Source organism: Pipistrellus hanaki, assembly GCF_964339955.1.
Source record: "Pipistrellus hanaki genome assembly, chromosome: 11".
Lineage (NCBI taxonomy): Eukaryota > Metazoa > Chordata > Mammalia > Chiroptera > Vespertilionidae > Pipistrellus > Pipistrellus hanaki.
The window spans coordinates 4,141,289-4,167,564 of record NC_140513.1 but is presented as its reverse complement, the minus strand read 5'-3'; the positions used below and the strand labels follow the sequence as shown (position 1 = coordinate 4,167,564).

The 26,276-nt window shown below is 56.6% G+C and overlaps 3 protein-coding genes across 4 annotated transcripts; 2 read left to right on the top strand and 1 right to left on the bottom strand.

Moving 5' to 3' along the window:
* The first annotated feature begins 2,067 nt into the window (after positions 1-2,067).
* On the top strand, positions 2,068-16,501 carry TBC1D13 (TBC1 domain family member 13). Of its 2 annotated transcripts, none has more exons than XM_084899855.1 (12): positions 2,068-2,214; positions 3,105-3,178; positions 4,642-4,682; positions 5,291-5,352; positions 5,494-5,593; positions 6,313-6,395; positions 7,394-7,553; positions 10,809-11,019; positions 11,544-11,707; positions 12,934-13,094; positions 13,281-13,338; positions 14,117-16,501. In XM_084899855.1, exons 1-12 carry the CDS (start codon positions 2,192-2,194, stop codon positions 14,180-14,182), a joined length of 1,203 nt encoding a protein of 400 aa, XP_084755981.1. In that variant the 5' UTR covers positions 2,068-2,191; the 3' UTR covers positions 14,183-16,501. The 2 variants fall into 2 exon arrangements, 1 of the variants encoding a protein (XP_084755981.1); XR_014796424.1 differs by having other exon boundaries at positions 2,082-2,214; positions 12,828-13,094.
* Positions 16,502-17,892: 1,391 nt separating this feature from the next.
* Positions 17,893-20,820, top strand: ENDOG (endonuclease G). The gene is made up of 3 exons (XM_084899867.1): positions 17,893-18,538; positions 19,418-19,527; positions 20,470-20,820. The coding sequence occupies exons 1-3, from the start codon at positions 18,023-18,025 to the stop codon at positions 20,750-20,752; spliced, it is 909 nt and encodes a 302-aa protein (XP_084755993.1). The 5' UTR covers positions 17,893-18,022; the 3' UTR covers positions 20,753-20,820.
* On the bottom strand, positions 20,796-26,276 carry SPOUT1 (SPOUT domain containing methyltransferase 1; the record flags this gene model as incomplete). Its single annotated transcript, XM_084899853.1, has 12 exons — positions 26,143-26,276; positions 25,469-25,514; positions 25,055-25,180; positions 24,770-24,929; positions 24,474-24,563; positions 24,315-24,364; positions 23,954-24,084; positions 22,684-22,756; positions 22,486-22,584; positions 21,892-21,994; positions 21,578-21,725; positions 20,796-20,969 (listed from the first exon to the last, which is right to left on the bottom strand). The coding sequence occupies exons 1-12, from the start codon at positions 26,176-26,178 to the stop codon at positions 20,796-20,798; spliced, it is 1,236 nt and encodes a 411-aa protein (XP_084755979.1). The 5' UTR covers positions 26,179-26,276.

Sequence of the window (26,276 nt, the reverse complement as noted above, 5' to 3'; positions counted from 1 at the left end):
TTGGCCTCGCACTGAAGGGTCTCAGGTTGGATTCCCAGTCAAGGCACGTGCTGTGGCCGCAGGTTCGATCCCTGGCCCTGGTCAGAACCAGTTTGGGAGGCAACCAAAGGGTGTGTTTTCTCCGACAGAGAGAGAGAGAGAGAAGCATCGATGTAAGAGAAAACACATCCCCCCTTCCACTCTCTAAACATCAACGGAGAAAGCATCCTCCATTGAGGATCACCAGTAACAGCAGGAACAACAAAAGTGTTCTGGAGATTACAGTACAGTGTAAATACACCCAACACTGCTGAGCTGTACACTTAAAATGACTAAGATGGAAATGTTGTGTTATGTATATATTACCAAAATTTAAAAAAAAAGATGTCTAGAAAATATAAAGAATTCTCAAAAGTATATTTCAGTGAGAAAACAAGCAATTTAATGAAGATTGGGAAATAGTTTTGAACAGGTAACTTCCCCAAAGAAGATATACAGATGGCAAACACATGAGAACACACTCAATGTCATTGGTCTTTGGGGACATGCATATTAGAACAATGACAAGATACCACTACTGGAATGTCTAACATTAAAAAGACTGACCATGCCAAAACCGGTTTGGCTCAGCAGTAGAGCGTTGGTCTGTGGACTGAAAGGTCCCAGGTTCAATTCCGGTCAGGGGCATGTACATTGGTTGAGAGCACATCCCCGGTGGGGGTTGTGCAAGAGGCAGTTGGTCGATGTTTCTCTCTCATCGATGTTTCTAGCTCTCTATATCTCTCCCTTCCTCTCTGTAAAAAATCAATAAAATATATTAAAAAAATGGCTGACCATACTAAGTGTTGATGAAGATATGTTACAACAGAAACTCGCATACACTTCCAGTATGGGTATAAAGGGATAGAAACATTTTAGAAAATGGTTTGCCTAGATATTTTCTAAAAATTTTAAATACATCCAGCCATTCCACTCCAAGAAAAATGAAAGCATGTGTCCACGTAAAGACTTGTGCACAAATATTCACTGTGGCTTTATTGTAATAGCCCCAAACTGGAGACAATCCAAGTGTGCAAAGGACAGACTATGGTCCCTCCAGACGATGGGATCTGCACAGCAACACAAAGGATGATCCGTTACAACGGATCTCAAAATAATTATGCTGAGTGAGAGGAGGCGGATAAAAGTAAGTACACAGCGTGGATTTCCCTTTATGTACAATTAATTCTTTTTATTAAAAAAATTCCATTATATCCATGTTGGTAAGATTTCATATTTATTTATTTATTTTTAATATATATTTTATTGATTTTTTACAGAGAGGAAGAGAGGGGGGATAGAGTTAGAAATATTGATGAGAGAGAATCATCCATCAGCTGCCTCTTGCACACCCTCTACTGGGGATGTGCCCACAACCAAGGTACATGCCCTTGACCAGAATCGAACCCAGAACTTCCAGTCCGCAGGCCGACGCTCTATCCACTGAGCCAAACCGGTTTTGGCTATTTTTATATATATATTGATTTCAGAGAGGAAGGGAGAGGGGGAGAGAGTTAGAAACATTAGTGATGAGAGAGAATCATTGCTGGGCTGCCTCCTGCACGCCCTCTCCTGGGGATCGAGCCCGCAACCTGGGCACGTGCCCTTGACCTGAATCGAAGGGGTGGGGGTGTCCTCAGGCTGATGCTCTATCCACTGAGCAACACCAGCTAGGGCTCTATTGTTCTTTTATAGCACATTTTGTCTTCACGAAATCCAAAAGTCACCGAAACACTGGCTTGTAGTCCTGTTTTCCGTCCAATATCTGCTCTCGGGGTGAAGATCTGGCAGGGAAGATTCCTGTGTAGCGTGGCGGAGGAGTACATTCCTGGAACAAGGACACGAGAGCTAAATGCCGGTGACAAGGAGGCGGCGACGGGTATATTTCATGGATGGAACCGGAGGCGCAGGGAAGCGCCAGGAAGAACCTTAGGGCACCCGCTCAGCGCCCTCACACTTGGCCGGGGCGGGGCCTACGGAAAGGGGCGGGGCCTGGAGAAGGGCGAGGTCTAGGGAGGGGGCGTGTCCTAGGGGAAGGGGGCGGCACGTGAGTGGGGGGCGGAGCGGCGCGGAACACGCACGCGGGCGGCGCGTTTCCGGTCGGAGGCCTGTGCGGAGCGCCCCGCGTCCCGGGGGCGGCGGAGGCGGCAGGGGGGATCCGGAAGTCAACACCATGTCGAGTCTGCACAAGAGCCGGTAAGGAGCCGCGGGGCCCACCCGGGCGGGCCGCCACCCCGGCCTCGCGGAGCGCGCGCGGATGCGGCCAGGCGCCCGCAGTCTCGGGCGGAGGGGCTCGGGCGCCCACTTCCCAGCCTCATTGCCGGTGGGCCTGAGTGGGCACGGGGAGGAGGCACTTTTGGACCCCGAGGTGTCACCGCTTGTCTGTCTCTGTCTCTGTGTGTGGCTCGCTCTCTCTCTCTCTCTCTCTCTCTCTCTCTCTCTCTCTCTCGCCCTGGGTTCCCTCTTCCCCTGGTGCCTTCCTCATTCAGGGCCTCAGTGCCCAGTTCCTCAGGCCTCCCACCCTTTTTCTTGTTAACCTTTAGTACCCTCCTCCAAATACTTGCCATATCCCGTGCTCATTTCTTACTAGAAATGCTAGGAAACCTGAATTTTCCCGTCTGCCCCCTCTCCCAGGCCAAATCCTGCAGCATTGGCTAAATTTTCTCTCCATCTTCAGTTTTCCTGCAGGATTTGTTGTTTTAGACCTTTTGCCCTGGCCTGCAGGCAGGCCCGGAGGCCTTCTCATGGTTATATTTTTGAGCCTGGAGAGCTGCCTGCAGGTTACACAGGTCCGCTGTCTGTGGATCAAATTACTCCTGGTTCCCGGGGTTCATTGAGTTCAGAGAGTGGAGCTGTGGGCTGGACCTGGCTGGCAGGAAGTGCCCAATAAATGCCAGCTCACTACATGTGAGAATGTGTCTGGCTTCATGATGCTCACCTTCGTGAGCTTTGCCATCTGAAGGGGAGGGAGCAGCAGGTTGGAGATGGGTGGTCTGAGGGAGCCGTGGGCTTCGGAGTGCTCACTAAGCCTGTCTGTCATCTTCGGTTTGGGTGCATCTCATCTGCCTCCCCCTCCCGCCTTCCAGGATTGCGGACTTCCAGGAGGTCCTGAAGGAGCCCACCATCGCCTTGGAGAAGCTCCGGGAACTCAGTTTTAGTGGTAAGAGGCAGCGCCCCGTTTTCAGAGTTTTCCCAGAGCGGCATTGTGGTGAGGATGCCCAGGGCCATGCCTGCTGGGTTCTGGGGGCCAGCCTGCCTCCTGGGGCTTCTCCAGATCCTGTGGAGCCGACCAACCAGGAACTCCCTGAGCCACAGTGAGTGGCCACAGTTAGCTTGCCGGGGGCTTTAGGGGGCTTCATTGGTGTCTGAAGGACGCTTTGTCACCTCCTTGGAATAACTGGGAGGACAGAGGATGGCAGGAAGAGCGTGGGGAGGAGACTTCTTGAGCTGAGGCCCGTCCTCCCTCATTCCCCACGCTTCCTGTGTTGCAGAATTTGGTAGCTGCAGGGTAGTTCCTGGTTCTGTCCCTGGCTGGGGACCAACGCCTACTGAGGCGATAGTGAACTTTGGTTAGCGGTGAGAAAGTTTCCAGCCTGAGACAACTGGCTGGTAGAGCTGCTCCCCGGCAGTGTTTGACTTTGCCCTTGCTGGCTCGGTCAGCCTTCATCTTTTAAAAACCCCAGGCTGTTGTGTGGAGCTTCTCGTCGCTGCTCAGCCTTTGTACTTCTGTCAATAAGGCATTCTTAGGGATCTGCTTCCCCTCGCAGGTTCTGAGATGGGGTCATGAGCTCCCGGTCCGGGTAGGCAGGGACCTCGGACAGCAGCTGCACTCGAGGTTTCTGACGGCTGCGCAGAAGTTGCCTTTCTGTCGGGGGTGGTAACTGGGCTCTTGAGATGCTGGGGACAGCGGGGCTGAGGAATCTGCCAGGCCTCGGAGGGCGCGGTCTGCGGCAGTGGGGAAAGTTTGACCCCAGGAGACAGACTGACCTGTGTCTTGAGTCCTTGATGACATTCCTTATCTGTAAGATGAGGACAGTGAAGCTGACCTTCCCTCCTTACAAGGGTTATAATGAGGGTGAAGTGCGGTCAGGTCCGGAAAGCACAGAGATCTAGCATTTGTAGCTTAGTGTACGGTCTCCTGTGTGCCGTGCCCGGTGCCAGGCGCCGGGAATGTCAGTCAGATGAGGTTCTTGTCCTGGGGCTTACCCTCAGTGAGCATTAAAATGGTAGCCATGTACACAGATTCCGCTCCGCCATCCGGGCTGTGGGGTTTGCTGGGACGTCACGGAGCCATTCTTCATAGGGGGCGACTGGCCTGAATGGGAAGAGATGGTGGTTGGTACAGGCTGCTCCGAGGAAGAAATATCCAGGATGAGGAGGTTAATCCTCCAAGGAATAGTCCAGATAGAGGGAGCTCTGGGCTGGGGACGGGTCAGGGGTCACGGAGAGAAAGCACACACAGGATGAGCACCTAGTCTAGTAACTTTTGTGGCAGTAAACGGTTCTTGAAGAAGTACTTCTTGCTCACTCCACTCCCTGCCGACTGGCTCCGAGGTGGAGGGCCGGGGGGGTGGGGGTGGGGGGCTCTGGCCTAGGTGTGACCTTTGCCCGCTGTGTCCACAGGCATCCCCTGTGAGGGCGGACTCCGGTGCCTCTGCTGGAAGGTGGGTGTGCCTGGGGGGGGGGGGGGGCTTCTGCTCTGCTGAGAGTCCCTGGTTCCTGCACAGGCTGCTGTGCCCCCCCCCCTCCTGTCCCCGGCCCCCCTTTCTGTTCTGTGCCTTTCCTTGCGTTGTCTGGGGGAGCTTTTCTGGGAAGTCCTGGGCTTTCGGTTCCTCTCGGTGTCCCCTGCAGGATCCCTTTGGGGATGGAAGGCTTTGTCATGCCAGCGAAGCCCTGTGGGTCCTGGCTCAGACAGAGCAGGGGCAGTGAAGCATATTGGGACGAAAAAGGCTGTGCTTTGTCCCAAACGATGAAGTGCTGTGGCTGTGGGAGCCCAGTCTCCTGGTTTCCAGCCCCTTGGAGCACAGGGTCTTATGATCCCCTGGAAGGGTCTGTGAGGAGGAGAGGAGGAAAGGCCTGGGTTGGGGTAAAGGAGGAGGGAGGCGTGGGGAGGAAGGGGAGGCCCCCGGCCCATGCCCACGCTCCTGGGCTTCAGCCCCGCACGCCCTCGCTGGGCGTCATCGGAGGTTTCGCTTGAGGCCTGTCGGCCTCCACCTGCTGTCCGGCGTTGGGCTGGGGGTCACCAGCGCTGTGCTCCTCTCGCTCTGTGCAGATTCTCTTAAACTACCTCCCGCTGGAGCGCGCCTCATGGACCGCCATCCTGGCCAAGCAGAGGTAGGTGAGACCTGGGAGAGGAGGATGGCGGGAGGGTCTTCGTATCAGACAGAGCAGGTGGTGCTGAGTCTGACCTGTCTCCTGTTCCGGGCTCCCGGGCAAGGCCTTGGGAGTTACCCTCCCCGCTCTTCTCTCCTGCAGGGAGCTGTACTCCCAGTTCCTGAGGGAAATGATTATCCAGCCCGGCATTGCCAAGGCCAACATGGGGGTGTCCAGAGAGGATGTGACCTTTGAGGACCATGTGAGTAGGGGTCAGCAGCGGGGACGGGGGCTACAGGGTGGAGAGGGGGGTGGGCTTTGAGTGGGCAGTTGGCCCTTCCAGTACCTCCGTTCTTCATTTGGCTGCTCTGCCCCTGAAGGTGGTCTCCCCGCTGCCCCGGGCCCAGGCGGGAATCTAAGTGGCAGCTCAGAGGGCTGTGAGCAGCACTGAGCCCGGCCTCTGCCTGCATTGTCTCCTTCCCGCCTCACCCTGTTCCTTGACGCAGGTTCTGTGGGTTGCTAGCTGAAGGGAGCCAGGGCAGGTGGGAGTGAGGCGGACTGCCTTTCTGGCCTGGAGGAAGCCCCTTCGTTCTTTTAGTATGAGCTCGGCCTGCGCGCCTCGAGGTGTGAGACGTGGCGGTGGGGCCCATGCAGGCCCAGCCTCCAAGGGTTGCAGTCAGTGACTCAGAGCATCATTTAGACCTCAAGATCCGGCATTCATTCATCCATTCATTCCGTCGACAAGCATTTAGTGAGAACCTGTCCTGGGAGCATCCTAGAGCCAGAGCAGGAGGCAGAAGGAATGTGTGCTCAGAGCAGGCAGCTGGGCTTGGCTGTTGGCTGCGGAGTTGAACGGGGTCTCGGAGCCCCAGCGGGGCCTGTGATGGGATTGATGGTGTGAGGCCACTGCTCAGGCCTCTGAAGGCAATGCCTCTGGAGCTCCCGCCGGGCCTGGGAGAGCAGCTTGTGTCCTCCCCACAGCCTCTCAACCCCAACCCCGACAGCCGGTGGAACACCTACTTCAAGGACAACGAGGTGCTGCTGCAGATCGACAAAGACGTCCGGTGAGCGGGCGCTAGGCTGGGAGGGGGCCCTGGGACTCCTGGGCGGTCCCAGTTCTGTCCTTTTCCTTCCCAGCCCGGCCAGCAGGGTGCAGTGGGGCATGAGGAGCTGTGGGTGGTGTCTGGGCAGTCAGTGATGCGGGGCCTGAGAATGGGCTGGCGGGTGCAGTGAGTGTGTGTGGGGTCACTGTGCTTGCCGGCGGCCAGCTCTCTCCTCCCTGCCTTGGTCTCAGTTGTCCTGGGCGTTTATGGGTTCACCTGATCATTCCTTCACCAGATGGATATTGACCCCCTGCTCTATGGCGATATTGACCCCCTGCTCTAGTGCCGAGACAGGTGTCCCTCTCCCAAAGGAGCCTAGAGCCTTGGGGGCGGGGGCGATGGGAAGACAGGTGTTCAACAAATTCGTGTAATCAGCGTTGATGGTAAATGCTCTGAAGGGAGAGTTCAGGTGCCTTGCTGAGGGAGCAGCGTTCAGGCTGAGCTCCGGGGAGTCAGGGGCCTGGGGAGAGGGAGGGAAAGGCCGCGGGGCGTGGGATCTGCCTGTGCGAGGCCCTGAGAGCCCAGGGAGCCACGGGAGGGAGACGGCTGGACCTTGGACTTGCTTCTCCGCTCACTTTGTCTTGGACATTTATTTCCCATGGCAGCTGTAGAATGTTCTGTACAATGTGCAGTGTAACCATCCTAAACCACACTTCAGTTAGCACTCTTGTACATACTAGCTGTTCTTGACATGGAAAGATGTTTGTGATTTAAGGGACGAGTTGGATCATAAGTTCAATAAGAAGACTTTAAAAAGTATATATTATATGTATATGTGTGTGTGTGTGTGTGGGTGTATTTGCAAATACACATAAGAATATGGTTATATGTTATAATGATTGCCTCTTAAAAACTAAATTAAAAATCTATAATGTTATTTTTTTAAATGTCTTTTGGGAGCTGGAATGTCTGACGCCTCGGTCCTGACTAACAGTGCTCTCTCCTGTTCCCTCTTGCAGGAGGTTGTGCCCGGACATTTCCTTCTTCCAGAGGGCCACCGAGTACCCGTGCCTCCTCATCCTGGACCCCCAGAACGACTTTGAGACCCTCCGTAAGCGGGTGGAGCAGACGACGCTGAAGTCGCAGACGGTGGCCCGGAACCGGAGCGGGGTCACCAATGTGAGGCCGCCTGCGGGCCCCGGGGGCGCCCCGTGACAGCCTTCTCCTTCCTGCTTCCCTTTGGCCACCGGCCCCACGACCGTCTGTCCCGACAGTCACTCAAGACAAGTTCAGTTCTGCCGGGGCTCTTTCTGGAAAGCCAGGGATCAAGGTCAAGGCTGATGTAATGGCTGCTGGGGGAGGTCCCTGCTGTGTGGTGGGGGAGCCAGGCTGCTCTTGGAGTGGAGATGGCTCTTTCAAAAGTACCTCCAGGTGTGATGGGAGCACTGATGGGTGGGGAGCTGACCTGGCCTGGCTATCAGGGAAGACTTCCCAGAGGAAGTCTTATGTTCAAGCTGGGAGGAAAGAATATTCCGGAAGGTAGGAGGGCATATGTGGCGGTCTTTGGGCACGAGGTAGTGTGGTGTGTTCAGGGAATGGAGGTGTGCAGTGTGGCTAGGAGCGGAGGGCAAGGGAGAGAAGGTGGCTGGAGGACACTTGAGAGGTGGCTGGTGGTGAGGCCGTGGGGCTTTTGTCCTGAGGGCTGGGGAGCGCTGGTGGCATTCTGAGAGGACAGTGATGTGATCCGGGTCTGTTCTTGTAAAAGGCCGCTGTTGGCGCGGTGGGGTGTTGACCTGAAGGGGCAGGACCAGCGGAGGCGGGGTGGAGGGGCCTGGGAGGTGGCTGCATTGCTCAGGCAGGAGCCGGGGGGAGTTGGGGCAAAGACAGATCTGAGGGGCTGGGGAGGGAGGATTGATGGACTTGTGCTGCCAGGCCATGCTGAGTGCTTGAACCCCGTCTTCTACAGGCTCTGTAACTACCGCCAGCTGAGTGTGTAAGCTTACTTCCTAACGCCTACCTACCGGTTCGGTACCTGGAGCTCTGACTTTTCACTGCCTCCTACACAGGAAAAGCTTCCCTGTAACCTTCCAGAAGCTAGAGACATGACACTATGGAGCTTTTCCCTCCAAGTGGAACGGCTGGTCAGTTGTTGTGTCTGTAGGAGAGCAGCCACTTCCCGCTGCAGGGCTGATGGGCAGTTACAGCTGGTCCCAGTGGCCGCGTGCCTGCGACAGCTGGGTGTGTGGAGGTGCAGAATGCTGGCTGAGTGACGGGGGCTGGCTGTGTGTCCTGGCGGCAGCGCCTGGCTCTGTCATTCCTTTCACTAGTCACTGAGGGCCGGGAGCTGAGCTCTTACCCATTTTAGGTTTGGACCTTGTCCTGGGGGCAGAGCAGCTGACCAGAAGCTTCATTCCTAGACTCTGGACCCGTGGCGGGGCAATTGAGTCAGAGCTGACCATCTGCTTAACCCTGGGCGAGTCATCTGGGCTTCCCTTCCTCGGCTTCCATCTCCTCCTCTGTGGACTGGGCATAATCCTTTCTGCCCTGCCTGGCTTTTGAATTGCCAAGATGAAACGAGGTCATGGCCATGCAGATTCCTGGAAAGCTGGAAACCACTGGGCACACTTTGAGGCCTGAACCTCAGGTTCTGGAGTCAGCAAGCCTGGGATCGAATCCTAATGCCACCATTTAATGGGAGACATGATGAGTGACCTGTCTTTTCTGAGCCTGTGTTTCCTAGTCTTGAAAGTGAATGTTGGGAGAATATTCTAGGTTGTTCAGAGCATGACATTGAGGCATGTTGTGGAGCACTGAGAGAGCTCTCAGGAAACGTAGGCATGTATGTGTGTCTGCACATGTACATGCATGTATACGCATGCACGTGTACGTACAATGGGAAAGGGAATTGAAACGCCCCAGGGCGCTGCACTTGCAGGACAGTTTCCTGCACTGTCCCTGCCTGGCTTGCCTGTGGCTGTCACACAGGTGGCCCCAGCACCCGAGTCTGTGCCAAGCTCCCGAGGACCTGATGGGCAGCCGGTGTTGGTGACCTCTGCTGCATTTCCTAAGTTTTAAGTAGGGATTATCCTCTCCAATTTCTTCTTATGAAAATCTCAAAACATTCAGAAATATTGAAAAAGAGAGTACAATGCATACTTATATGTTCTTCACAGCTAATGTTATCAACAGTTAACATCGGGCCATATTGGTTTTTGTGTCCTAGACTCCCCCAAGCACCTCAGCAGGCCCCTCCTGGGAATAAGGCCCCCCTCCTCAGCACTGACACCTCCAGGAGGAGAACAGCAGATGATTAATAACTCCTAATGCCCCGTCCATGCCGTGTGTCCTCAGTTGCGCTCGGAGTATTTTTGTGTTTTTACTCCCAACCAGGCCCCAGTCCAGGTCTGTGGGCCACCTTGGGCTGCTGGTTCTTTAGTTTTTTGATCTGGAGCAGCATTCCCTTCCCCCAGCCCCCACATCATTTCACTTTTTGGAGATTCTTAGCCTGTTCTCAATTTAAAAAAACATTTTTTTTTATATGTTTTATTGATTTTACACAGAGAGGAATTGAGAGGGATAGAGTTAGAAACGTCGATGAGAGAGATACATTGACAAGCTGCCTCTTGCACCTCCCCCCCACTGGGGATGTGCTCGCAACCAAGGTACTTGCCCTTGACCGGAATCAAACTCGGGACCTTTCAGTCCGCAGGTCGACGCCCTATCCACTGAGCCAAACCGGTTTCGGCAGCCTGTTCTCTATTTTTGACATATTTGAAGTTTTGTTTTCTAAATTGAAGTATAACTTAACATGCAGTAAAACGCGCAAATCTTAGGTATACACTGGATGAATTTTTCCTTACGTAGGTATCTGTGTGACCGCCAACCAGAACAAGACACAGAATGTTTCTATTTTGCAGAATATGCCCCTTCCCAGTCAGTACCCCTCTCCCAAAGGGAAGCAGTAGTTAGGCTTCCATCACTGTAATTTATTTTTTAATTCTCACCCGAGGATATTTTTTCCATTGGTCTTCAGAGAGAGTGGAAAGGAGGAGAGAGAGAAACATTGATGCGAGGGAGACACATCAACTGCTTGCCTCCCATACTCGCCCCAACGGGCTGGGATCAAACCTGCAGCTGAGGCTTGTCTCCTTGCCTGGGAATTGAACTTGAGACCCTTCGGAACTTGGGCCAATGTTCTAACCACTGAGCAAAGCTGTCCAGGGCTTATCACTGTAGATTTAATTTTGGTCCAGCTGTCTTGTCGAATATCCCACCTTCTGGCTTTGTCTTCTCTTCCTCCTGGGCACGTTCCTGTAAGCCCTGTATTCCCCATCAGCTGGAGGTTAAGTTTAAACTTAATGGTAGACATTGCTGATGAGAACATGCTGTCCATAATGCCACCCATCGTCTTACTGGGCTCCTCTTCTCCCTCAGATGAGCTCCCCACACAAGCACTCAACGCCGTCATCCCTGAATGAGTACGAGGTGCTGCCCAACGGCTGCGAGGCCCACTGGGAGGTGGTGGAGCGGATCCTGTTCATCTATGCCAAGCTCAACCCTGGCATCGCTTACGTGCAGGGCATGAACGAGATCGTGGGGCCCCTCTACTATACCTTTGCCACCGACCCCAACAACGAGTGGAAAGGTAAAAGGGCTCTTGGCTGCCCCCATCCCTTGTTGCCGGCTCCTTAAAAAGCGGACCAAAGGAAGCCAGGCCAGTGGCTTTACCAGACTGTGCAGCCCGCAGCCTCTCTCTGGGCCTCCCTCCCCCCGTCGGGTACGGGGTTGGCCTGGACCTCTCAGAGCCATCCCAGCTCAGACCTGCTAGAATGTTGGAAGAAGACCGAGCTCTTGATACTTGTAACTGAATGTCTGAGAGCAGACAGGAGATGTTATACAGGAAATGGAATGATAGGACTTAAATAAATAGTGATTTGAAAAATGTCATCAGAAGAGATGTAATCAGTTGCTAAGCGGGTGTACAGTGTTCCCAGAAGAGGAGAGGAAAGAGGGGATGTCCTTAGTATTGGGATGGAGAGTGGTCAGGGACAGCGAAGGCACTGAGCCTGCCCGTGGGGGTGAAGGGAGGGTGTCAGAGGTGAGGTTTGGGGTGGGATTCAGGAGGCACCGGCTCCCTTGGGCTGCCTTCACCCTGCCCGTCTCGCCCAGAGCACGCCGAGGCAGACACCTTCTTTTGCTTCACCAACCTTATGGCCGAGATACGGGACAACTTCATCAAGAGCCTGGACGACTCCCAGTGCGGCATCACCTACAAGATGGAGAAGGTGTACTCCACCTTGAAGGAGAAGGATGTGGAACTCTACCTGAAACTGGTGAGGACCAGGCCCACCCGGAAAGGCCAGGTGGGAAGGGACAGGCTTGCTGAGCATCCCAGGTCCAGGGCGAGTTCTGGGGATTGAAAGTGGCTGCCGTTGCTAGGGAACGGTGACCCCCTGCCGAGAGCCCAGGCTGGCAGGGAAGGGGAGTTGATAGGGTGCCCGTTGTGTGCCGGGCACAATGGGAGACGTTTACCAGGCACTTAATTCGTTCAGCCTTTTTGTCATCTCAGAAAAGAAGGGTGAATTTCATTTTTAAAAGTTCAGAAATTTTTTTAAAACCTGGTGTATTTTATGTTTATTTCAGGACACATTTCAGTAAAGAAGTTATATATAAAGAGTTTGGGGAATAAAAAAATTTATATGGCCCGAACCGGTTTGGCTCGGTTGATAAGAGTGTCGGCCTGTGTGAGGCCCTGAGAGCCCATGGAGCGGACTCAAGGGTCCCAGGTTCGATTCTGGTCAAGGACATGAACCTTGGTTGCTGGCACATCCCCAGGAGGCAGCTAATCAATGTTTCTAACTCTATCCCTTTCCCTTCCTCCCTAAAAAAAATCAATACAATATATTCTCTGCTGGGAATAATTTGCTTGTAGGCTTGTCCTATGGAGGAAACAAATGAGGTAACATATTTAACATGCTAAGCACACGACTGAGTTACAGTAAGTGCCCGGCTAATGGTCTCTCTCTCTCCGTAATCTGTACAGTGTTTTATTTCTTTAATATTTTTATTGATTTTTAGAGAGAGGAAGGAAGAGCAAGAGAGAAAGAGAAACATTGATGTGAGAGCAGACCATCAATGGGCTGCCTCCTGCACTCCCCCTACTGGGGATCCAGCCCGCCTCCTGGGCATGTGCCCTGACCAGGAATTGAACCAGCAATCTGTTGGTGCATGGGATGTACAGTGTTTTAAAATAATCTGAGCTGTCATTTAAAATCTAGAGAGCTTATGTAAGTTTGGGTTTATGGCTTCTCTTTAAAAATATCAGAAGATGTGACAGCGTGGGTTGGCAGCAGCAGCAGCTACCCCTTTAACCGAGCAAGGCTTTGGAGGCGGCCCAGCGCTAGCCCCGCGAGTGCCCGGCACTCACCCCTGGCCTGCTGCCTCCTCGGCTAGGTCTCGGGCCCTGCTGTGTATCTGAATGTACATGTAAAGACCGCATGATGTCACATGGCGACCAGCCAACACGGATCCTTGCACCTACTGGCGCCTCTCTCCCCAGCAAGAGCAGAACATCAAGCCCCAGTTCTTCGCCTTCCGCTGGCTGACGCTGCTGCTGTCCCAGGAGTTCTTGCTGCCTGACGTCATCCGCATCTGGGACTCCCTCTTCGCTGACGACAGCCGCTTTGACTTCCTCCTCCTGGTGTGCTGCGCCATGCTCATGTGAGTGTGGCCTGGAGCAGAGGGCGGGCGGGACTGCTCTCCCTGGGCTGGAGGGGGCCGCTGGGAACCTTGGGCCAGTGTCACACCAAACTCGCCAGGGGCTGGTGAGCTGGAAGGGGCCGGATGGGGCCTGCACTCGGAGCAGCCCAGGGTCCCAGCGCTTTGCTGCTTGTTTTCCTTCCTCAGATTGATCCGGGAGCAGTTGCTGGAAGGGGATTTCACTGTAAACATGCGGCTCCTTCAGGTAATGGTGTTCAGAGGCAGACACTTACCAAGCGCCCACTCCATGCCAGCTGCTGGGACAGGCGGGGTCAGAACAGTAGAGTGTAGCAAGGCTTAGGAGTCTGGACCCCTGATGCAGATCTGGGTTTGGCTGGGTGTGAGTCCGGCTTTGGTACTGACCTCTGGAGTGTAGTGTGGCCTTGACGGAATGACTTGACCTCTCTGAACGAGCGCTCTACCTGTTCGTTGTACCTGGGACACCGCGGTGCCCAGTGTGTGGTGGTGCTCAGAAGCAGGAAAGTGTGGGGCTCAGTGGTTAAGGACATCGGCTCAGCCGTCAGACAGTGTTAGGTTCACAGCTTCGTTCTGCTCTGCTAGCCATGTGACCTAAGGCAGTAATAAGTTCTCTAGACCTCAGTTTCTTCACCGACACCTGCCCTGGGGTTCGTTTGCAATAACTTTACTGAGTAGATTGGTAAACAGGCATAAGCACCCCATGATTGGGCTTTTGAGGTGCCCCTGTGAGCGGATGTATGGGCAGTCAAGCCCAGTGCCAGGTGGGGAGGGAGGAGCAGAATGGCCCTGGTCTAGGGAAGGGCAGCCGGACCGGTGGGCGGAGCTGGTTGGCTTGGTTACGTAGTGCCAGGTGGGCGCCATGGTAGCCGCATGTAGGGTGATAACCTGTGGCCCCTGCCTAGGGCCCCGGATGCAGCATGGTGACAGGCCTTGGTGGGAAGGGCACGGGTGGGCGCAGGTGGAGCTGACTTCAGAGGCCTCTTGTTGGCTTTTCCCGTGCTCAGGATTACCCCATCACAGATGTCTGCCAGATCCTACAGAAAGCCAAGGAACTCCAAGACTCCAAGTAGCCTGGCAGCGGAGGCCCATGGAGAGAGGCCACCACTTGTTCCGGCGTCCTGGCTTCTGGAACACAGAAGCCTGTGGGATCACAGCCGAGGGGAAGCTCCGCCCCCCAGGCCACTCCCACTGGGGGCACACTGTGCCACGCTCCTGCCTGACCACCAAGCCCTGGCTCCCTCTGCCCTGCACCCTGGGACCCTCCCCCAGGCGCTGGGCAAGGCTGGAGCTCCGGAAGTTGTGTCCTGGGCAGATGAGGGCGCTGGGCTGGCACAGGTCGCGCCTGCCGCTGCCCTGCTGATCCCTCCTGCTCCGGTGGGGGAGGTGCCTGGCAGATGAGCCAGAAACCACCTCTGGGGTTGGTGCTTAGGCTTCTCCGTGGGCACAGTGACACTGTGAGGGCGCTAGAAGCTGCCAGGCCCAGGCCACACCCTCTGCCCCTCTCTCACCGAGTGTGTGTGTCTGTGGTCAGTCTCCTCTGTGTCTGTCAGTGTGGGTGTGAGGGGGGAGGGTCTTTGAGTTCCTCTAGGTCTCTGCTTCTCCTTCTGTCTCTGCCTGTCTCCTCCCTCCACCTCTTTCACAGAGGCTTTGCTCCTCAACATGGCTCCCCCTCTGCCCTCCTCTCTTGGGGTGCCTTATCCCCAGCCTCTTCCCCTCCCTCTTCCCCTCCACGCCTGTGAAACCCAGAGAAAGAATGAGGAGTCTGGCTTAGCAAAGCCCCTGGAAGCCACCCTTGGTTTTTGCACCCTGTTCCCACCCCCAGCCCTAGGCTCCCAGGTCCTCAGACTGGGAGGGAGTCCGCAGTGCCTCACTAGAGGGCCCTGAACCTGCCTCCCTCCCCCAAATCTTGGAAACCAAAAGCTGCTGAGAAATGATGGCCCATGAGGCTTTGAGCCTCTTACCCTCCTTTCTGCCCAGGGGTGGAGAAGGGAGAGCCGAGTCTTCAGAGATTTCCCCAAAGGCAAAGGACAGGAAGGCAGTGCTGGGCCAGGGTTTGGGGTCCATGTGCTTCAGAAGAGCAGTCATTTCCGCGGCTCTCAGGGCCCATCCAGGGAGGTGAGTCCCATGATTGGCCAGCGGGACCAAAGGGAGCCTCCCCGGGCCGGGCCGGCAGCGCTGAGCTCGGAGGCCCTGGATCCTGTCAGCGCCAGGGGAGCCGAGCAGCAGAAGAGGTGCTGTCACCTCCTTGGGCTGGGCCCAGGATTGGGGGCGGGTGTGCTTAGAGCAGGAGCTGTTGGCTACTCCCACTGCTGGGCGGTGGGAAGAAAGGGCTTATTCTGATCAAGTCTCTCCCTCCTTTTGTAAGGAGGCAGGTGGTTTGGGTCTGGACAGCTGGGTAATGGGACAGACAGGGTCTTCCTCCTCCTCAGACTGGGAGGGAGGTACCCTGGTGCCCCCAAAGCGGTCAGGCTGTGGGCCAGGCCCAGCTGCCCCCAGGCAGCTCCTCCTGCTTTGGATGCTGCTGGGACTTTTTGCACCTGCCTGTGCGCCACCTCCTCTCATAACCCAGTTTTTGGGAGATTTCTACTATTTATTCAAACTGGATATTTATTGCAGATTGGCAAGTGCTTGGTTTGGGGGATGGGGGGACCCGGGAAGGCAGAAAAGGAGTTAGAAGCATGTTCTTTGGGCTTTCTGAGGTCAGACTCAGCATCCTCTCCCCCTTCTTCTGGAACCTTCCTGCTTCCCCAGCACGGCCTGCTGGGAGTGCTCTGAGCTCTGTACTGGAACTGAGGGTAAGAAAGACTCCAAGGCCCTGCACCGGACAGACACTGCTTCCCACCATCCTGGCCCACCTTCCCAGAACTTGTTGGCTTGTTCAGTTCCAGCTTTGACTCCTTCGTAGCCTGAGATGTGGGCACCGCCTGGGACCCAGCAGACACTGCCCAGGGCACCTGATGCGTTCCCTCTCGCCTGTCCCCTTGCCTTCCCTTCTGGGGCCACACTACTTGAATCACTGCATCTAATTTGCCTCAGTGGCAGGCCTGAGGCCAGTGCCCTCTCCTTGACTTTGGGATGAAGGTCAGGAGCACAGGGACCATGTCCAGGTTTGGCTGAGGAAAGAACCTACCTTCGGTGATTCTCTTTCTAAACTCACAGGGAGGTTCCCAGACAGCCACGTGCCCTGGCTCTGCCTGTGAAGCTGTCCCGGGAGTTTGGACATTACAGACTGGGCTGTATGAACTCAGCAGGGCTCACTCACCCCGGAGGGTCAGTTAGTCTGCTTTTGTTTTTTGTGTTGTTGTTTTTTAAAGGAAATCAGTTTTGTTTCTTGAATCAATGCTGTTAATGACAAGTTGTCTAATAAATCATGTGTTCTTTGCAAAGGGCATCGGTGCTGTAATGGGCTGGAACCTTGGAGACCTCAGAAGAAGGAAGAAAAGTTTGGGCAGGGGTGGAGTCAGGAGGCTCTTAGAGGTGTCTGAGAAAAGGCCAGGAGGGCCTTGTTGGTAGCCTGTTTGGCCCCTCATTCAGGCATGCAGTTTGCAGCTGGGAGAAGGAGGGAGCATGGACTGGGGAAAAGGGAATTACATCATGGTTTCAGGGCAAGTTTTTTTTTTTAGATTGGGAAACTATGAAAACTCATACACAAATAAAACAAGTCATTCATATCCCACAATCTGGAGGAAATCCCTGACAATACGTTAGTCTTTTCTTTGCAGATGTAATTTTTATTACATAATTGTCTTTTTCCAAGCAAATGAATACTTTCATTAACATGGTAAATTTTTAAATGTGTGGTAGGGTCTTGACCTCAAATACTTGTCAGGTCTGCTATTCAAGTGAACTTAGAGCTGGACAATTTGTGAACCTGGAACATACCTAGTCCCTGTCCATTTTAGGGTCCAATGCATAAAATCCTTGCTTTTCTTCCCTTGCCCCTCAAGGGCCCTTGCAAGTATCTCATTTTATGCCCAGAATCCCATGAAATGCATAACTATCTTGATATATAGTTTTGTGTATTGCCAGCTCCCACATGGTAGGTGTTGAGCAAGTTGCTGGATGACTTAATTTTTTATAGGCTATATACTATTCTTTCTAATATACCAACAGTGTTGGAAATCCAGGCTCTATTTCTGAATATTATAACTGCGAGGAAGTTTCGTTGAAATCCTTGCGTTCCCGATTCATTTTCCCAGCTCAGTCCTCTACCTGGGTTTAAAGGTAAACACCTTTTTAAGGCTTTTCATACATACTGCCAAGCTGCTTTCTGGAATTGTACCAGTTTCTACTCCAAACAGCAGTTAGGATGGGCCACCCGCATCCTTGTTCTCTGGGTGTTAAGAAAATCTTGGCCTTAGAACTTTTGGTTTGTGGTGCAGTTTTTAGGACGCAATCCGCTGTCTGGTCCCTGTTCTGCCACGAGGAGCTCTTCTCTAGACTCTTCTGAGGATTAAATGCAGTGATGGAAGCGCTTTGGACTGAACTGACACTCCAGGCACTGACAAAGTGGGAGCTCTGCGCAGGCGCAGAGGAGGGGTCCTCGCGGGAGGCCCGTGAGGAGGCGGGGCGTCGTGGACCGGCCCTAGCGGTGGCCAATCACAAGCCATAACGCCGGTGCCGCGCCCCCCAGGTCCGCATCTTAAAGGACAAGGAACCATGGCTTCCAATCATGAGGGGTCTCCGTTAGTCTTTCTCCCTTCATTAGAGTCCTAAGCCCTTCCGAGCCTTGGAGAGCGGAAGGAGAGGGCACGGCGCCCACTCAAGCCCCCACCCAGCCCCATCCCCGCGGTGGGCCCCACAGGCCGGCGCGGCCCCTTTAAGAGTCTCGCTGGTCCGAACGCCTCGAGGTCGCGGCGTTCCCGGCGCCCCGGGCCGCCCTCCATTCGCGCCGCGGACGCGCTCCGGCCATGCGGACGCTGCGGGCCGCCCTGACCCTGGCGCTGGGCGCCGGCCTGGGCGCGGCGGCCGAGGGCTGGCGGCGGCGGCGGGCGGATGCGCGGCCGGCGCCGGGGCTGCTGGGCCGGCTGCCGGTGCTGCCCGTGGCGGCGGCGGCCGAGCTGCCCGTCGTGCCCGCCGGCCCCGGGGCCCTGGCGGGCAGCGGGCCCGGCGAGCTGGCCAAGTACGGGCTGCCCGGGCTGGCGCAGCTCAAGAGCCGCGAGTCGTACGTGCTGAGCTACGACCCGCGCACGCGCTGCGCGCTCTGGGTGGTGGAGCAGCTGCGGCCCGAGCGGCTCCGCGGCGACGGCGACCGCCGCTCCTGCGACTTCCGCGAGGACGAGTCGGTGCACGCGTACCACCGCGCCACCAACGCCGACTACCGCGGCAGCGGCTTCGACCGCGGCCACCTGGCCGCCGCCGCCAACCACCGCTGGAGCCAGAAGGCCATGGACGACACCTTCTACCTGAGCAACGTCGCGCCCCAGGTAGCGCCCGCGCCCCGACCTGCCGGCGGAAGGCGAGGCCGGCCCGGGGCTCTGCAGCCGCGGTTACTGTGCGGCCCGGGAAGCCGAGTGCGGAGCGAGGTCAGGGCTCACCCTACCGGAGGGACCGAGCCTCGGCGCCCAGCACCCGCTCTGCAGTCCGACCCCGAGGCCCCGGGCTTCGTTTCCTCATCTGTAAAATGGGGATATTACTGCCCTGTACCTGCGTTTTGCAGTAGCGATGGGGACGAGGACTGCAGACCTGGTGCACACTTCCTGGCACACGGCAAGCTTTCAGTAACTATTAGGCTCAGAGGCCAAGTGACTGCCCACTGTCACTTCGGAAGGAACCCATGCAATATGTAGGACCCTGCGCTTTCAGCCGTTGTCGCACTTCGCCTGCCTCCCGGGAGTAACAGGAGATCCCTGCCGGCAGTCAGCTCCCGGTAGCCAGCAGGCACTGTGTTCCCAGCAAGACCCCCTCCCTCAGCGGCCTGGCACCCACTGGATGAAGACCGATGTGGGGTCCGACCTCTGCTCTCCCAGAGGCGCAGCCCCCTACCCATCTGACTAGACAGTATACTGAGGCCGGGGGCGCTCAGTGATGGAACTGGGAGCAGGTGGAGACGGCCCCAGCTGGGTTCTGCATGTGGTTCAAAGTGGGGAAAGGAGATTGGGAGAGCTGGCCTTCCCATGAGCCCCTGGGGGGCACCCTCCTGAGCTCTGCCCAGGCCCCACCCTCATGGCCAAGTGGCCTAAAGCAGTGACTCTGGTTCCTTGAACCAGTTTCCACCCTGCAGTGCCTACTCCTCAGGGTTCAGGGTGGCGCCTCTGGCAGAGGAAAGGTCCCAGCCGGTCTCTGAGCCCCCTCTCCCCTGCCAGGTGCCCCACCTCAACCAGAATGCCTGGAACAACCTGGAGAAGTACAGCCGGAGCCTGACCCGCACCTACCAAAACGTCTATGTCTGCACCGGGCCGCTCTTCCTGCCCAAGTAAGGCCGGTGGGGAGGGGATGGGGGTACCAGGGTCTCCCTCACCCCTTCCAGGCACATCCCAGGCTCTGGGCCAACACTGCCAGGTCACTGGTCATCTGGCTTATTGGTGAGCCTCTCCATTACCTGCCAGGCTCCCGAATTCACTTCTACAGAGACCTTGTCTCCTCTGCCCATGGGCACCAGGCCCTGCATCTGCCCTTGTTCCTCTTACATCACCTCTTGCCACCCCCAACCCCGTGCTCTGCCCAAAACTCCTTGTACCAGGCTCCTGCCCTGTCTCTCCTTTGTTCGGAGCAACCCTCTGTTCCCTGAGATTTCCCTCTTGTCCCTCTGCGGGCCTACCTCCCAGGGAGAAGGACCTGGGCATCCCCTGGGCATGCTCAGTGATTGGGTGACGCCATAGGTCGGGATGGGATCCAGGCCCTACCAGGTGGACGTCACCATAGGGCTCAGCATGGGCTGGCCGGGGCACTGATAAACGTTAATGACCAAGTGCCTCCTGAGGCCTGCGTTATGGAGTAGACTCGTCTGAGGGTTAGCGTGGAAGTCACCCCCCAGGGCAGTGTCTGGGCACCCGCTGTACACCTGCCCCGTGCTGTGCTGGGAATCCACTGTCACTGCCGGCCCACTTGGTGTTGACTCTGCACAGGAAGGCAGGCAGCCACTGAGTGTCTGTGTGGATGAGTGCGGACCTGCAGGAGGCTGGATTCTCTCAGTAGCGTTTATTGCCACCCTTCTGCCTGGCCCGGCAGACCACAGGGTAAGCTCCCAGTCTGTGAGGGAAGCCAAGGAGAGCACAGAAGCCTCATGAGGGGTTGTTCCAACAGCTTGACACAGCTTGGGGGTCAAGTCAAGGAATGCTTCCTGGAGGCAGCGGCTTGGGTCTAACCAGACTCCCCGGGAGCCTGAAAGGCCACGTGTGCCTGGGTTTGCTTGCAGGACAGAGGCTGATGGGAAATCCTATGTGAAGTACCAGGTAATCGGCAAGAACCACGTGGCAGTGCCCACCCACTTCTTCAAGGTGCTGATCCTGGAGGCAGCAGGCGGGCAGATCGAACTCCGCTCCTATGTGATGCCCAACGCGCCCGTGGACGAGGCGATCCCGCTGGAGCGCTTCCTGGTGCCCATCGAGAGCATCGAGCGCGCCTCGGGGCTGCTCTTCGTGCCAAACATCCTGGCCAGGGCCGGCAGCCTCAAGGCCATCACTGCAGGGGGCAAGTGAGCCAGCAGCCCAGCCAGACTGAGGGGGTGCGGGCTGGGTCGCATTAAAGATGGTTATTTTTGGAGAAAGTCTTGGCTGTGTTGGTCTCAGGTGGCACCTCAAGAACCTCTGGCTTCGCCGCTGCTGCTTCGCTGTCCAGTGCCGGACAGACCTTCCGCTGTGCACCCGCCCTGGTGAGGCCCAGCTGCAGGGCGGCCAGCGAGATGAGGATGGCCTCCTGGAAGAGAAGTGCGGCAATGGGCTGGGGCCTGGGAGGCAGGCAGGTGCCCTGGCTCCCATTTTGTCTTCAGCGCCTTGGGGTCTGCCGCCTCCATCAGGGCCCTGCGGTTGAGGTCAGGCCCAGGGTCATCCTGCCAGTCTGCCCCTGGAGCAGCGCCAGCAGAGCCCGCAGGTACAGCATCCTGTGCCGAGTTTAGAAGTGGGGCCACAGGTTCTGTGGACGCCCAGGACTAAGCTTTCAGGAGAGGCCCCTGTCCACTGTGGTCACACTCGAGGACGTGGAAACTGAGCACACATACAGTGAAGGAAATGGAGGCCCGGAGCAGCGGTGGGTGGGGTCTCCTGGGACACCCAGCTTGGGAGCAGCTGGACAGGCACCAGCACCCAGGAGTCTAAACGCCCAGCTCACTCAGACCCAGTCCCTGCTACCAGTCTGCAGTGGTGAGAGGCTGAGAGGGGCGGAGGCCATGTCCAGAGGAGGCCGGCTGGGGGCGGCCTTGGGCAGAGTATGCATAGGGAGTTACAACCACCTTAGACCCCAAGGCCCTGGCCGGCGGCGGAACCTGCAGGACAGCCGGGCCGGAAGCAGGGAGGCAGGCGGCTCACCTCTGTGCGGATGGTGCGGCTGCCCTGGCTGGGGCAGGTGTTCACGTACAGGTCGAAGAGGACGCTGGGCTCGGTCACCTCCAGGTTGGGGTCCGCATTCACGCCAGCTTCTAGGCCCTGGAGGCCCCCGAACACCACCAGAGCGTGCCTGGCACCCACAGGAGCGGCCATCACTGACTGCTCAAGGCCACACTGAAAGCAGCCCCCCGCTCTCAGCCCCGTACACAGGAGGGGCCCAGTCTATAGTTTGCCCCCACCAGCCTGGTCCTCTGCTCCGTTCCTCCTCTCCAGCCCCTGCCCCACGCTGAACCCACCTGAAGCTGGGCAGCTGGGCCGAGGCCACATCCGAGCCTCGCTCTGACGTCCCGATGGTTAGGTCATACCCGTCCTGGAAGGGGGCCTCGGCAAACACAGCACCTGGGGGTGAGGCCAGCTCAGTAAGGGTCCTGCTTCCCAGGAGCCTCAGCTGCCTGGCTGTGTGTGTGTGCTCCGGTGGGGTGTGGAGAAGGGGACCAGGTAAGGGAGTGAATGATCCAGGCCCTCCTGGTTCCTCGGAGGTCAGGGACCGGTCAGGGAGAGGCCACGCCTGTGCGAGCCTGCAGAAGCAAAGCAGAGTGCGGCTAGGAAGGACTTGGAGAACAGGTACCGCACCCCTGACTTCTCTGGTCCTTTTGCCCCCTTCCCACCCCATGGAGACCTCATTAATCCATCGATACTTTCCCTCTGAAGTCTTTAACAGCACCCAGGCCGAGCACTCAGGGAGACCAAGGCCCAGAGCAGGAAAGGCAGCTGCCCGAGGACACAGAGCAAGCTGGCAGGACAAGGACTCTGGTCTGACTTTTGGGTCAAGCAAGGCTGTGGCCTGCCCCACAGAGGAAGGAGATTCATAAATGGAGCTCCGTCCTTACTCAGGCAGGAGGCCAGCCGGACCGTGTAGCCCCAGTAGAGACCAGCTTTGGTGCGAGGGTCCTGAGACGACACGACTTTTCCACGGTAGGTCTTGCTTTCTGGGGAGGAAGCAGAGAGGCTGTGAAGACAAGGTGAGAGACGAGGACAGAGGAGGGTCTGAGCCTTGGGCGGGCCAGGCAGAGGAAGCTGTCAGATACCTGCGAGCTGCTGCTGGCTCAGGCGCACAGTCACACGGAGCCCAGGTTCCAAGTTCTTGTCAATCTTCACCTCCTAGGGAGAAGCCAGACACGGGTGTGGTTTCCCACAAGACCAGTAGGGGTCACCACTCGCCCAGATGTGGGAGAAGCTGACTGGCAAGGGACCTCAAGCATCCGGGTCAACCTTAGTCCTCTCACCTGAGCCAGACCTGCTTATAAGATACCATTCCTGCAAAATGGCTATCACAGGACCCTGGTCAAAAAGGAATGCTATGGGCCCGGCTGGTATGGCTCAGCGGACCTATGACCCAAGAGATCACCAATCTGATTCCTGGTCAGGGCATATGCCGGGGTTGCGGGTTTGATACCCAGAGGGGTGCATGTAGGATGCAGCCAATTGATGTTTCTCTTATTAATGTTTCTATTTCTCTCTTCCTTCTCCCTTCCTCTCTGCCTAAAAAAATCAACAAAAGCATTTTTTTTTTTTCCAAATGAATGCTCTGGGCCAGCAGAGCAGGAAGTAAATATTTCGAAAATAGATGAAATCTCAGCTTTCTCATTTTGGTGGCACAGCCACTTACTAACCGTCACTTAACCCCTGAGCCCGTTTCCTCACCCACCAAACAGAAGGCCTTCCACAAACAACAGCTACTGTTACGCTGCACGGGCCTGGCATGAAGTAACCGCTCGCAAGGGCACTATTTGTGCCAATTCTGATCCTGGATAGGGTGCTTGCTTTCTCTTTTGAGGGTTTTTATGCTTTTCTCCATCCATGCAACCAGTTATTTCTGTTCTTTTTAAAAAATAAATCTTTATTGTTGAAAGTATTATATATGTCCTCTTTTCCCCTCCACTGACCCCCTCCAGCTGGTCTGCTCAAGGGGAGGGCACCCGGCATATTGACATGTCTCTGCCTCCGACCCTAGGAGTCTTGAGAGTCAAAGGTGACCTAGGAATTATTCCCGTCCCCAGCGTGGCCTGGAGCAGCCCCAGGGGGACTTTGAACTTGTTTTTGTAGGGTTTTGTTTTTAAAAGCAGGAGGATCATTTTCTGTTGATTTGCTTTAAAAAACAGCAACACAATAAATTCCCTCCTGGCTTTACCTATTGGGCCCCAATTTAAGCACGCCTCTGGTCCAAACCAGCATCAGTGGGGAACTAGCGGGCAGAGATGCCTGGGTCCGGGCTCCCCACCCACACCCCCCACTGCCCTGCCCTCATCGCCAGGGTTTATCTGGGAAGTGTGGGCTCATCCACACTCTGACTCCCACCTTCTTCATGCCGCAGTTCACAAAGGAGCCCTGGCCCGGCCGGGTGGGCCGGTCCACCACCACGCCCTCTCGGAACTCCGATTCCTCATCCTGACGCATGTGGTGAGGGCTGTCCAGGGGGTTCAGGAGCCCTGTGGGTGTGGAAGGGTCGGGTGTGTGTGTGTGTAAAAGCACACGGGGGTATGGCAGGGAACCCTGGTTCAAGGTCCAGCTCTGTCACAGACTGCCTCTTGCCACCAGACATAGGCCTGCTCTGCCTGAGCCTGTTTTCCCAGCTGTTCTAGCAATTTCTAAGGATCTGGGAATGATCCATGGGAAATGGGGGTCAGACTCCACCCCCACCCCCACCCCCAAGCCTTACCTGCAAACTGTAGATCCTGGTGCTTGGGAAAGAATGCCTTTCTTAGGTACCTAGTGAAGAACACAGATCTCAGGAAGTCCCCAGGGAGGCCACCTCTGCCCGACGTATACCTGGGCCCTCCCTCTCCCCAGCTCAGAAAGCCTGCCTTCACCCCCTTACTGCGGGCACTCCAGGTACTGCAGGATCCGGGCCAGCTGCACACATGCCTGCCCCTTCTTGCCGACGCCCTTGAATTCCCCTTCCACAGTCCTGGAGAGAAAAAGACAGGGCTCTGTGCTCCCTTCAGCACCTCGTCCTCCCAGCCTGACCTCTGCAGCTCCCTGCTTTGCAGCTCTGCCCACCAGGCTTACAACGGGGGCATTTCAGGCCCGGTTCTCCCCTCAGGCAAGCCCAAGCCAATTCCTGCAGCCCCTCCCTGCTCCCTGAGCTTGGTGCCCTGCGGAATGGCCCCTCACTTGGCTTCTTGGCCCTCTTCATCGAACACCACAATCTCATCCACACAGAAGATGGCACAGGCTCTGGCAATCTGGCCAGCCAGGTAGGTGCGAAGCTCGGGAGACTGGGCATTGTCAAGAATGGAACCGGGCAAGGCCACGCTCAGGGTGTAGGGCCTCCCTGTGGGCAAGGGAGGCGTGTTCACGGTCAGTCTAAGGTCCCTTCCAGACATGGCCTTCTCTGCCTGCCCAGGACCAGTCCGCTCTGGTCCTCCCTCTGCTCACCCCGGTCCTCCCTCTGCTCACCCTGGTCCTCCCTCTGCGCAGCTGCCTCTTCCTCCTGCTGGCGCTTTGTCTGTTCCTCCTGCACCCGCTGCCGCTCCAGTTTTTTCATCAGCTTGAGATCCTTCCACTTCTTCTTCTCCTCTTTCTCTGGATAAGAAGACATCCCAATAGGTGGAGAGAAGAGGGATTTTGGAGGGAGGAGACGATGACCGTTCAGTGCTGTCCGAGTTCTCAGGTCAGGCCAGCCGAGGTGCTCCAGTGAGCTGGGTGAGCAGCCAGAGGGGCCTCCCGGGGCTTCTGACCCTTTCCTCCCATCTTGGGCGCTGTGGGACCCACAGGGGAAAACCTGGTGGCTTTTCCCAGTCCGGATGTGCACTACTGGAATGGCCTGCGGAAGGGTCAGCACAGACACCCTCACCCCCAGCTCTTACTTACTCTGCTGCTTCCATTTTCGCCACTCAACCCGCTGGCCATGTTCACCCTGGCGGAATGGGAAGTATAGGAGTGAGGCTAACTGGCCCCTTTGGGAGGGGTCCCACTTGTTGTACCCCAGGGCCTGGGACCAGGCCTGGCACAGAGTAAGCTCTTAATAAACTGCTGAACGAGGACCGAGGAGCTCAATTGGTGAGAGCCTTGTCAGGATACACCAAGGTTGCAGGTTCGATCAGGGTATACATACAAGCGTCAGCCAATGCGTGCATCCACCTCTCTCTCTCTCAAATCCATCAATAACATTTTTTTAAAAATTGTTGAATAAGTTCCCGCTGGAGAGAAGAGGAAACAGGTTCAGGGGAACAGGTCCTGGGAGTCAGAAGAGATGGGCCACAAAGGGGTCGGGATGGGGCGCAGGGTGCCGCCTCCTGAATGCGGCCAGGCCAGGGCAGCCTCCAGGGGCCGCCCCTGACGCTGTCCCGGCTGCGGCTCAGACCCCGGCTCCCACCTCCCGCACGCGCTCGGCCTCCAGCATGCCACACCTCGGGGCTTCCGGCCTCGGATCGGCAACGAGGAGGGAGCGGGAGGCACGGCCCGGCCCCGCCACGCGGCCCCACGCGGCTCCTTCTCACGCCCCAGCCCCCGTCCTGCCCGGAGCCCTACCTCCCGCCACCTACCGGGCCGCAGGGCCGCTTCCTCCCGCGCTCCGCCATGGCCGACACGCACCTTCGGCCACGTCCTGCCAATCAGACTCCCCTCCTCCGAGCCGCCCAATCAGAGAGGCGGCGGCGCGCGGGGGCGTGGCCTGGGC

Bases quoted from the DNA above. Each gene is read 5' to 3' on its own strand.
- ENDOG (XM_084899867.1), top strand. From the start codon at position 18,023: ATGCGGACGCTGCGGGCCGCCCTGACCCTGGCGCTGGGCGCCGGCCTG. The intron at 18,539-19,417 runs GTAGCGCCCGCG...CTCCCCTGCCAG, and splicing joins TGAGCAACGTCGCGCCCCAG to GTGCCCCACCTCAACCAGAA. The intron at 19,528-20,469 runs GTAAGGCCGGTG...GTTTGCTTGCAG, and splicing joins GGGCCGCTCTTCCTGCCCAA to GACAGAGGCTGATGGGAAAT.
- TBC1D13 (XM_084899855.1), top strand. From the start codon at position 2,192: ATGTCGAGTCTGCACAAGAGCCG. The intron at 13,095-13,280 runs GTGAGTGTGGCC...TTCCTTCCTCAG, and splicing joins GTGTGCTGCGCCATGCTCAT to ATTGATCCGGGAGCAGTTGC. The intron at 13,339-14,116 runs GTAATGGTGTTC...TCCCGTGCTCAG, and splicing joins TAAACATGCGGCTCCTTCAG to GATTACCCCATCACAGATGT.